This window comes from Topomyia yanbarensis, chromosome 3, assembly GCF_030247195.1.
Source record: "Topomyia yanbarensis strain Yona2022 chromosome 3, ASM3024719v1, whole genome shotgun sequence".
In the NCBI taxonomy this organism is placed as follows: Eukaryota; Metazoa; Arthropoda; class Insecta; order Diptera; family Culicidae; genus Topomyia; species Topomyia yanbarensis.
Genome location: NC_080672.1, coordinates 299,896,925 through 299,909,597, shown reverse-complemented (window position 1 = coordinate 299,909,597; position 12,673 = coordinate 299,896,925). Strand labels below are relative to the sequence as shown.

The window sequence follows — 12,673 nt, the reverse complement described above, 5'->3', positions numbered from 1 at the left end:
CTTTCGTGACAAAACATCACCTAACATGTACTGGAAGTTATACTATCCCTTGCACCGTCTAGTGGCTGTAATCTGAAATTATCTATTCGCCTTCGAGCAGCACTCGACCCGCTGATCAATATTGCCGAGGACACCACACTTCTAAATTATCACGATCTCGAGATAAAGAATTTTAAAAGTAGTACACACTAAACTATCGAAATAGGCAAGCAAAGTAGCCAATCAGTCCGAACTGTGCGGTCTGTATCAGAATAGTCAAGTAAGATATAAGCAGAAAATAAGGTTATCCCACCTAATCTATCACGTTGACCAGGTTGAAAACCCGCGCCAACGTGGTTTTTTTGTTGGAGCTCGTAGAACCGTAGAAAACTCGGCGCGTACGCACCACCGCGCCCCTCGTCATAAAATACGGTTGCTACATAACACATCGTCGTATAGAAGATCGGCAACATAACCATCCGCCGAGTATTACGTGCAACATCGGAACTATACTTTCCGCATGCCATCTGGCGGCGAAAAGCAAACCTGTCACGAAGGTTTCCGAGAAACTTATGTTTTTTATGGTACAAATTCGGGGATGATTGTTACAAATTGTATACAAATCGAACAGCCTACTGAAACTTCTGCGAATGTAAATTCATCGAAAATCGACGCACGCGGTCGTTCACGCCTAACGCTCGTCAACGTCACAAACCAGTTCCAGTTACCACCACCCAGTCACCAGCCAGTTCACGTCATCGCCGTTCACTAACGTTCATCCAACTGCAGGTCAGATCGATGCTAGGCTAATGAGTTAGCATAAGAATAGGAATAAAAGTTTAACCAATATTTGTCCCGGGACTTCGAACAAGTGTAGGAAACCACCTGAAAATACACTATGTTATCATGACGTGAAACGCTACTCCTCTATAGTTAAATGGGTTGCTGGCAATCTCTCCCTAAGGTGAACGCGTATATTTTAATTTAGTTTATCCGTGTTTATTTGAACCCGCGATTAGCTTACCTTTTCGATCTCTTACTTGAATTTAGTTTTCTGCACTTTTTGCGTTCGGGAAAGTCGAAGGAGAGCCACTTTAATTTACCCGCCCGTGGTTAGAGTCTCTGGCCGGACTACCGTCTTGCGTCGGCAGCGTTCCTGAAGTGTAGCTGAAGTTGCCGTGGTAAGCGTGACCGCCACTCACCCCAGTTGGTCTAGGTTCAATCCCAGTCGAGGTCGTTGAGATTTTTCTGAAGTGAGAAAAATCTGAGGTCACGCCTTCCTTCGGAAGGGAAGTATAGCCGTTGGTCCCCGGGTCCATGAATTGACGGGTCGATATCCAGTCTAGATAGTGGGAGTCGTGTCACCTCTCTGGCGTCGGTGTTTGGCCTCGTAGCGGAAATAGGCCGACGGAAAAAAACTAGAACTAGAAGAAAAAGAAGAAGAAGAAGTTGCGACAGAATTGAAAATTTAATCATTTAGCAATCATTGTCGTGTGTTTTTGTGGTTTATCATTTTCAAGACCCTAAAGCTCAAGTGATCCCCAATATATTTTATAATAAATTCCGAGAAGTCGACTGTGACAAAATGTTCTACACTGACGGATCAAATCTCGATGGGTCCACTGGCTTCGGTATCTTCAACAATACTATCACCGCTTCATTCAAGCTCAATGATCCCGCTTCAGTTTACGTCGCAGAGTTAGCTGCAATTCAGTACACCCTTGGGATCATCGACACTCTGCCCACAGATCACTACTTCATCATTTCGGACAGCCTCAGCTCTATCGAGGCTCTTCGTGCGGTGAAGCCAAAAAAGCAACTCCCGTATTTCCTGGGGATGATACAGGAGTCCTTGTGTACGTTATCTGAAAAATCTTATCAGATTACCTTTGTTTGGGTCCCCTCTCATTGTTCTATCCCGGGCAATGAAAAGGCCGACTCATTAGCAAAGGTGGGCGCATTAAATGGTGACATATACGAAAGACCAATCTGCTTCAACGAATTTTTTAGTATTTGTCGTCAGAGGACACTCAACAGCTGTCAAACCTCGTGGAGCAATGGTGAACTTGGACTATGGCTACATTCCATTATCCCAAAGGTATCAACGAAGCCTTGGTTCAGGGGGATGGATGTGGGTCGGGATTTTATTCGTGTAATGTCCCGACTTATGTCCAACCACTACACCTTAGATACGCATTTGCGGCGTATTGGGCTTGCGGAGAGTAGTCTGTGTGCTTGTGACGAGGGCTATCACGACATCGAGCACGTTGTCTGGGTATGCGCCGGGTATTTGGACGCCAGGTCTCAGTTAAAGGATTCCCTTCGGGCCCGAGGTAGACCACCCAATGTCCCAGTCCGAGATATTCTGGCAAATCGTGATTTCCCCTATATGTCCCTTATTTATACTTTCATAAAAACGATAAATATCCCAATTTAGCCCCTCTCTTTTTATTTCTCGTTTTTAGAAGTTTCCTCCTGCCGTGTGGAACCGATCAGCTCCAGACTGCCACTATGTAACCGCCGTCGCCCTTACCACTACGGAAACTGAACCGAGAGCGACTCGAGGTCCGATGACTTTTGAAGGATTCCCCGCGGGCCCGAAGAATACCATCCGCCAATCCGACCTACTAGACTGAGGCGCTAATTGGTTTCGCTGATCTCCCGTTTGTCCGAAAGTTGCAAGTTTTGCTCTTCTCTCCCGGTCACCATCTACGCATTCTCTCCCCTGTCCTTGATACAACTGCTCCTACACCGATTTTGGAAATAATCCCCCCTCTGAATATCTTGACCAAGCATAAGTCTCCGATAAAAATTCAAATTTGTATTCCGTATTCCTAGTTTTAAGATATTTGTAATTTTACCTCTTTGTTAAAACTATTGTCCCCCATCTTGTAAATAGAATTGTATCCCTAGTTTTAAAACACCGGTGAAATTTTTCATAAATATTTGTTCCCCCTTTTGTGTACCAAACTATATTGTTAGTTTTAAGATAACTGTAAATATTTCCTAAAAACTATTACTATTGAATTCCTTGGTTTAAAATTTTTCATAATTTTTTTTTTTGCCCCTCTCTTGTATATGGAATCTTATTTCTAGTCTTAAGATAGCTGTAAAATTTTTCTCTTTCATGAAAAAAAAAATATTTCAACATTGTAACCTCCTAGTTTTAAAATATCCAAAATGTAAAAACAAAAGAATTTGGCACCGCCAAGCTAACGCGTTTGTGCCTATCAAATAAACGAAATGAATAAAAAAGACCCTTAGAAAATTCTACGGTTGAAATTGTAATAAAGGTATTATGTTATACTTAAAAGTGCAATGCGAGAGAATGTGGACGTGCACTTTCTCGTTCACCCACCGATGTATAATTCACTTGAACGCAGTTTGCAAAAAAATTGTGCGATATAGAAAACAAATAAAACATGCCAATAATAGGAACCCCCGTATTTAGTTTTATCCTATTATAACACTAGGCCTATTCTAGTGTTTGACGAGTGATTTTAAAGTGAAATTATCGTAAAAAGGTTCTCCAGCTAAAGTAAAGGTATGTATCAGTGCAATGTTTAGTATATTTGTGCTGGAATAACGAGATATGAGGCGGTAAATGCTGGCTCGTAAGTGTTTATTTTGCTAAGCGCCGTTGCATCCAGTTTCGGTTCACTACGTGAGTGAGGCGGATTAGTAGATATTTCAATAAGGTGATTTTGTTTTAATTAAAAGTTGGATTTAGAGGATAGTTCTAAATACATATGTGCACATAAAATAAAGAATAAAACTTGAGCTTATTTTTTCTCACCTGTTTTAGCCAAATCGATAGTGTCATTATCTCATATGCTTGGTTCGAAACCAAGGGGTACGAAATAGGGTCATAATAGGCTCTACTGCCATAATAGGCACATCACCCTATCTGCTTCAAGCATGGCCCAATCGCAGCAACCAATCACTATCGGCTCGCAGTCCACCTCACGTCACATACATATGTAAATACGAAAGATGCCATGTTTTTGTAAATTGTTCCCCAAAAACACACCGTACCGTGCCCTTGATAATGTAAATCAATCAAGTGCCAACTCAACAACCGATCCGGTAACATCACAGCAAGTGTCCGCTTCGGAATTGGTGCAGCTGAAGGCAGAAGTTTGGTCCCTAAGAAATTCGTTATCGGACGCAATATCCGTCAACAACAACATGCAGGTATGTTGCTGTAGTTTCACCGACGATGCTCACAAAAACATCAAAATAGCCTTATCCTGTTTCTCTGAACGTAGGATGCAATCACGCAAACGGTTGCCGAAAAGTACTCGTTGTTGGATGAACTATGCATGGCGAAAAATGAGATGGCTCTACTGGAATCACAACAGCGAACGGAGCGAGATGTTTACTGCCAAGAGAAGGATAAGTTTCTACAGGAAATTGCATCGTATCGGATAAAAATAAACGAGCTCTCTCATCTAGTGGTATGTATAGTGTGCATTTGTTTTGGTGGTTAACGATAATGCAACAGATTATACATTTCGTTAGGATAAGATATCAGAACAAAACATTGAACTGAAAAAATCGCTGCTGGAAGCGAACGATACCGTTTATAAAATTGGTCGAAATTACATGAAACTCAAAACGATGGAAAATTGAGGTCTATTTTGTAATCGATTCTTTTGATATAATTATCTAGTTTCGAAATATAATGTATAAAAATAATACGCATAAATTTAATGAGAAATGTATAATTATCGTTGCTCAAAATTAACATTATCAGCATGGCTCTGCTCACGTTGAGAACTAGTAGCACAGTAACTAGATAAAATAACGACTCCGGCATAAATTATGTTTATGCAAAAATCTTGTTCTACTTACGCCAGGGTTCGCCGGTTCAGCTTTCGACGTTGTGAAAACCAAGGTCTGCCCCAGCCAGCACCGGTTTTTCCGGCTCAAAGCGGAGCCCTCGTGCCAATTTATAGCACAACAACACGCTCATCCTGATGCGCTCGCAGACCTGAAATTTCACACCTGCACCAATTTTGGTTGGCGACTTGTTCGGAAACGGGCGACGGCAAGACCTCGTAGAGTCTGTTGGGACAATTTTCATCAAAATGTCTCGTTATTCAGGAGTCTGATGGGGAGCCGAGGGAAGTGGAGGCTGTTTCATGTAGGTATCGCATAGGCGCACAGCGCTCGCAATATCTGGAGGCAGATCACACGTGTGCGGAATGATGTGTTGTTTGCCTGCTACTCTTCATGGGTCCCATGAGTGCCGTTTACGCCATGGAACAAAGTACGTAGAAGGATGCTGCATTTGCGCACTTGAAGTGAAGCTACCGTGGGGGTAGCGTGGATGTTAAAAAACACTAGTATTCTGTTTGCTATGACATAGTTTGCCAACCATGTCGTTCAATAAGGTTATGTTTTCGGAAACAATTGTTTAACTAAACATGTGAATGCAATAAAATATTGTAGGGCGAGGAATGTATTTTTATAAACAACGAACGAACAGATACAATTGAAAAATTAGGAATTACATTTTTACATTTGTTACATTTTTACATTTCTTAAATACATAAGAAATGTAAAAGATTGTTCCGAGACCCAGAGGGACAAGTCTCATATAACAATCGATTCAGCATGATAAATTGGGACCATTTTTATGCGTTTCTGTATGTATGTACAATAATGTCTTTGATTCCACATGTTTTGTTTATTTTGTTGACGTTTGATGATCTTATATGGTCAAGGCTCCGAAAATGGCAACCACAGGCGAAATTTTTTTTTATCAAATTTTGCGTCAAACTATTTTTTTCCGTTTGTATACCTCTAATATTAAACAAAATGAATTTTGAGCCCAGAAAAAAATCCACGTCTTTCATTTATAAAAGTTTGTTGATGCTTCTTGCAGGACCTGAAAATGACTGAAAGACCGTAAGGAGATAAAAAGGTAAACAAAATCAATATTTTCAACTTTTTGCCTATAACCACATTTTTCCATCGTAGTCTAAATAAAATTTGATGATATTGCTTGAAAATTTTAGATGAATATGAATATAAATAATGATTTTTTTTTGTTAACGCAAGCCTAAAAATAGAAGAAACAGTCATTGCATTATTAAGAAGTTATTGGCAAGAAAGCATTTTTTACAACGACTTTATGCTTCTAAATTTCCTAATATTTTCCAGTCATAAATATAATTTTATTATACACTATTAATACTAAATATTATTTTGGCACAATATGCTCTTAAGAAAAATTTTCCAAAATATTTTGTTCTTTTTTTTTCAAAAAAATCTGGTAGTGAAAATACGCCCTTTTAATAAGTTACTCACGAATACCAAGCGCTAAAAACCATAACGCGTTTAAAATTCAATTAAATAAAAAGGATTAATAATAATATTGCATTGTGGAGAAAATAACGCTAAATGATTTTAAAACAAAAACTTGAAACATATTTCAAATATCTTTTAATTTTTAATTTAATTTTTTTTCTGTAAATGATTTTGTTTTAGAATGCCTTTCAAAATGGTTTTGAAATGTAGATGTTTTTGAGTTATTTTAGATTTTCTTTCGACATAAAGTGATACTTCGTTAAATTACGACCTTTTCATAAGTTATTCACGTTTGTTCATCAAAACCAATATATTTTTAAAAATAAACATGAAATTTCACGTTAATACTCAGTTCCCAGATCAAGGATGATTTGTGTATTATTGTCTCGATATCCTTGCCTCAATAAAAATACAGAACTGTAACGTGACAGATTCTGGTTGTAACGTGACAGATCATTGAGAATACTCAATAAAATCGGAAAAAAAGTTTTTCTTCACGAAAACTATATTTCGAAATCTTCCTTGATTTCCAAGCTTTAACTTAAAACTGTGTTCACGCAAATTAGGGGCTCAACGGAACACACTTTTTCAATTTAGTCGGGCAACCTCCAAACTCACTCCGAAAATTGTGTAACGTGACAAAAAATGATAGAAAATAACTTTCTGTAGAAAATATGTGCGGCTTAGTAACCTTAATAACATTCAATTGTGATAGTATTTGATTTTATCGTTTTTGCAGACTTATCTTATGAAATATGCGTAAACTTGTAACGTGACAGACAGAAGCCTTGACCATATGCAGGGCTCCGGAACTTAAAATACTGTCGGACCATCAATAATTTCTTATATGAATATCGATTGGGGCAATTGTACGGTTTCAATCTTTTAAATCAAACAATTTTTTATACAAATCGTTCGTTTGATACGGCTCAAGGCGTCAGATTAACGGAACCTTGGTATTTTATAAATTTGGAAGATGGAAAAAATAAAAATAAATAAACGAATAAAGGATGTGTAGATAATTATTGCGCTGGATTGTAACTTGCGTAACTTTTTCCATACTTGACTGAAGTTAAGTTTGCCCAGTTTCTCTTCTCTGTAATGTTTATATCCGCTAAGTTCAGCAGTTGACAGTGAGATTTCGATCGAGACGAAAGAAAATAAGCAAACTGTTCGCGAAAGATTTTGTTTCGCCTGTATTCAAAATCTAGGGACTTCAAAGCGAATATCAAGCGGTTGCCGGAACAGGAATGTTTCACTGCTGTGGATGACCGTTTCAAACGATAGAAGCTGTCGAAATTCGCTTCGAAGTACCTGATTTGGCAGGCCATGTGCACTTATGGAAAACGTAGTGAACCATTCGTTATCAAAAGCTCCATGAAATATGAGATTTTTAAAATTGTGTGTCTCCAAAAACGGCCTTTGCCGTTATAAAGACAGCTGGATCGAAATTAGTTGTTTTGCTTTATCGATTTTGTTGGCTATTATTCGGCAAATTCAAAACTAAGAGCAACAAAGGCAACGAAATTGAAATACGGATATGAATTTTAGAGCAATTCGGAAATGTGAAGCTTTCGTTTTTCTTAGCCTTAAATTGGTCGAAAATAGTTACATAAATATGCTGAAATGAGCACGAGCATGAGCAGGTGCGTGATGGCCGTACAATTCGTAGTTGCTACTCCGTGATTGACCAGAACAAGCGAAATTGCACATAGAATCAACGAACGGGACATTGAAGTAGCTATCTATTCTGAATGTGCACGTTTCGAGAGTTCTATACTTCGAAATGCCAATAACGGTACCGCCCACGTCCTTACAGTCATCGGAGAAGGAAAGGAATGTTAGTGTGACAAACGTTTGCCACGGGAAGGAGTTTGTGTTAGTAGGGTGGGGTAAAGAGTTAGACAAAATATGAATTCACCTTGATAAGTGATACGATCTACGTCACTCTCAGAACTGTTATCACGTGTTTATTGCTCTAGGGAGGCGGCTACCGAGAATTTATTAGAGATTTATAGTTTTTGAATTAATTCGGAAATGTTCGGTTTGTAAAAAGTGCAACTTCAACTCCGGACAGCCGACTTTCGGGATTGTTGCTTGTGTTTAATTGAAACAATCGTGAACGATTTTATTATTCCTTTCTTCTGTATTCCGGCGAAACACGACATTCTAAGAACAATACGATATAATGAAAAGCGGCTTATCTTCAATGCAACGAGTCATATATCGAAAAAGATATGCTAATGCCTTGAGGTTTCGAAATACAAATAATATTTATCGCATGTGAACTTTCATATTTCTTATTATAAAAAATTAAATGATAATTAGGTATTTGTTTCTTCCTTCATAAACAAGTTGAAAAGATGTGTACTCTTACGGTATCATCATTCGCGCGCGTTGTGCTAACTGAAGTTTCTTATGGACGGTATAAAATAAGTACTACCTAAGTACTTAAAACAACCGACGCGATGAACCCTTTCGGGCTCTACTGCGAGTTATGGAGTTTTGCTAGGATCTGGTGGGGTTTGGAATGAGCTCTTCTAATCCTCTAAAAAGCCATAACTCCGAAAGCAGCTCCGACGAAGCGAGACTGTGCCGCTTCTGCTAAGATACTAAGTTTCCAATAATCTAAGATCTTAGCAATAAAAGCACTCTAGCTCAACCGGAGTGCCAACCGGCACATCAGGATCGACGCCAGTAACATTATGGCATACTGGCTATGGCGAACGATAACGGACAGGGCACGGATCACGAATTGGACGGTGCTGACAGACGTGCTGTTCTACTCCCTGAGTAAGAAAGGATGACACCGACTTGAAATGGCAAGTGGGCTAATAGCGCGGCTGCCTCCGTCCCAATAAAACCCTGACAGGTCTCCGGGTACTTTCAATACTCGTCACCATTTAGTTGGTGGTACTAGGTTCGGTTTGAGCATTCCCGATTTGTGAAGGATAGTGTCAACCCTTGCATGACCTCCCTGCTGCTAAGATTTTGGTAGTATAGATAATCATGGGATCATGAGAGGTGACTATGTACAGAAAATTAGAAAAAACTAACATATACGGAGCAGACACGGCGAATTCAACACTGGAACTGCCCAGGGGAATGGAGATCGTCGGCTTTACAGATGATGTTGTCCTGACGATAACCGGTGAGAGTTGACGGTAGAGACAATAGGCACCGTGGAAACCTGGATGGTTAACGTCAAGTTGCAGCTGGCTCACAACAAGACCGAGGTAGTGCTGGTCAGTCACTGTAAAAAAATCCAGCATGTCGAGATCAGTTTCGGGGGACAATCCATCCCATCGATGCGTGTGCTGAAGCACATGGGTGTGATGGTCGACGATCGGTTAAATTATAACAGCCATGTCGACTATGTAAATGAAAAATTTGAGGACAACTAACACATTGGCAAGGATCACGCCGAATCACAAGGGAGCAAGAGGTAACACGAGACGTCTTCTGGCGGGTATCTCATCCTCAATACTGAGGTATGACGTACCGGCCTGGGCTGCTGCTCTGTACTCATAGCGGAACCGGACGAAGTTAACAAGCACGTTTCGCTTAATGGCTGTTCATGTCACGAGTGCGTACAGAACGATATCGTCGGAGGCGGTTTGCGTAAGTACTGGCATGATTCCCATTTGCATTACGCTGACTGAGACCGTGGAATGCTACCAGCGGAGAAATACACGTAATGCAAGGAGACTAATCCGAGCGGACTCGTTGACTAAGTGGCAGCAAGAGTGGGACAACGCTGAGAAAGGAAGGTGGACCCACCGACTCATCCCAAATGTATCTGCTTGGGTACATAGGAAACATAGAGAGGTGAACTTCCATTTGACGTAGTTTTTGTCCGGGCACGGATGCTTCCGGAAGTACCTGCGGTGGTTTGGACATGCTTCGTAACCCCTTTGCCCGGAGTGTGAGGACGTGCAAGAGACACCGGAACACGTGGTATTTGAATGCCCTAGGTTCGAAGAAGTTCGTAGGAGTATGCCTGGTGTGACAGTGGACAATATCGTCGAAAAGATGTGCCACGACGAGCGTATCTGGTACGCTGTCAACAGAGTAATTACGAGTATACTATACGAGCTGCAGAGGAAGTGATGAAGATAGTACAAAGTAGCGCCATTAGTTAGAACGCCGCCAGGAAACCATAAATCGGGTTTCGGGAGAAATTCCGCCGCCGGGGAACTCTCCAACGGTGTAGACTAGGACCACCGGGGATCAATTGAGTAGTGCGCGACATAGCTCCGGGCTTGGATCGCCGGGGCGCCAGTGAACCGGACGTCAGGCTTCACCGGATTCGCCGGATCAACCTCGATACCCTACCGGGTAGCTCGTGAGTAGCCTAGATCTACCGCCGAGGATTAGACCGAGTAGACCGTGTCGAATAGCTAGCAATGGGTCGTTGGTGCGACAGTGAACCGGAAGCCAAGCTCCACCCGGAATCACTGGACGGACCTCAGCACCTACTGGCTGGCCCGTTGAGTGGGCTAGGTTCACCGCCGGGGACTAGACCGAGTAGCCGGAGCGGGGAGCTAAATGGCTCACGGACATGAACATCGGTATCGGGAGCAATCTATCGCCTTGGAATTCACGGTAGGGTAGATTCACTGCCGTGGACTACCCGACAGTATTGTGACGAAAAGCAGAGCTTATTGGTTCGCGAAACAAATACCGGTACCGAGAGAAATCCCAAATAATATCCGAGTAGATCTCGATAAAGCTGGGAGCTAAACAGCTCAAGGAAGCAAGTATCGGTGTCGGGTGAAATTCCTCCGACGGGGAACTATCGGTCGGAGTAGGGTGAGTTCACCGTTGGAGACTATCCATGTAGATCGTGATAAGGCCGGAAGCTGAATGACTCGCGGAAACTTGAGATAAATGGCTCAAGGAATCAGCACCTAAACGGTTCACTAGGGCGAGAGCTAAACGGCGACGTAATAGATGAAGACAAGAAGCGGGATAAGAGTTGAGAGTTAAATCAAAGCTCATAGGTCGAGCCACTTCATGAACCAAGTGAGGGTCCAAGATAGAGCAAAAGAAAGAGGTGCGATGAAAGCACAACGATCCTCCCCACGAAGAAATACCTTGTCGTAGTTCCGTGGGGAAGAAGGGCGTAAAAAGTGAGGATTGTTTTTAGTGGTTAGGCACGAACGTGAATCGTGAGTCCCACACAGTGCCAATACACTACAGGCCAAGCTTTTAAAGCTTTTTAAACCTTACCATAAAAAAGCACACATGCAAACACACAGAACGAACTGAACCCAATGGTATTTGACACTCGGCCCTCCGAGCCTCGGTTGAAAAATCGATTTTTGGAGTAATTGCATAGCCTTTCTTTATATGAGAAAGGCAAAAACGCTTGTAATAAATTATACCAGAATGGTGCTGTTAGGTGAATTTAATCGTTTTTTTTGCGCGACGTTCAATAAATACTGTGAACTGTTCAGAATTTTTTGTGTCTAACTAGTGCTAATTTGGGTACTAGTTTAGATACATCGTCTAACTAGACACCCAGATGGTGCTAGTTACTGACGAGATGAATTCGAAACACAAAAAAAAAACAAAACTTAATTAAAATTAGGTCTTGTGCCCTTAACGCGCAAAACGGTTAAGTCCAATTTTTATTGCATAATAAATACTTACTTACTTACTTTTATTCCTGTGCATATTACATGAAAATTCCTCGTACTGTGCTTCAATTAGATCGATGATTTTCTCAGGGACTCCCTTGCGTCTCAGGGCTCCCCACATATTTTCGTGATTCAGACGGTAGAAAGCTTTTTTGTAGTCGATGAACACTAAGTAGAGAGACTCTTGGAATTCATTGACTTGCTCCAGGATGATACGACAATAGTGACAATATGGTCCGCACAGGATCGTCCGGCACGGAATTCTACCTGCTGCCGTCGGAGAGTTTCGTCAATCTTCTCCTGTATCCGGATCAGCATCACTTTGCAGAGAACTTTGAGAACGATACACTGCAACATTATCGCATACAGTCAGGTCACTCTTTTTGGGTACCTTCACTAAGTCGCCTTGCATCCAGTCGGCCGGAAAAGTCGCGGTGTCCCAGATATTGTAGAATAATTGATGCAACAGTTGTGCAGATGCTACGGGGTCAGCTTTGAGCATCTCTGCTGATATGCGATAGACCCCTGGGGCTCTGTTCGATTTCATGCTTCGGATGGCGCTTCTATCTCTTGCAATGATGGAGCTTCGGTGTTGGCGCGGGTATTACGTCGAACCCTTGGCGGATCATGCCGAGTTGTTGATGGCGTGGCCGACACTTGAAAAAGGTTTTCAAAGTATTCGAACCAGCGTTTCAGCTGGTCAGTGCGGTCGGTTAACAACTGTCCAGACGTGTCTT

At 41.5% G+C, this 12,673-nt stretch overlaps 2 protein-coding genes across 2 annotated transcripts in view; one reads left to right on the top strand and one right to left on the bottom strand.

Moving 5' to 3' along the window:
- Positions 1-778, bottom strand: part of LOC131693419 (NADH dehydrogenase [ubiquinone] 1 alpha subcomplex subunit 6-like) — a 52,380-nt gene extending 51,602 nt beyond the window's left edge. Inside the window, exon 1 of the mRNA XM_058981210.1 lies at positions 753-778. The gene's annotated coding sequence lies outside the window, so the exon portion shown is untranslated. The remainder of the gene's footprint in view (positions 1-752) is intronic.
- Positions 779-3,946: 3,168 nt separating this feature from the next.
- LOC131688904 (uncharacterized) lies at positions 3,947-4,611 on the top strand. The gene is made up of 3 exons (XM_058973517.1): positions 3,947-4,173; positions 4,248-4,436; positions 4,501-4,611. Exons 1-3 carry the CDS (start codon positions 3,973-3,975, stop codon positions 4,609-4,611), a joined length of 501 nt encoding a protein of 166 aa, XP_058829500.1. The 5' UTR covers positions 3,947-3,972.
- Positions 4,612-12,673: the final 8,062 nt, after the last annotated feature.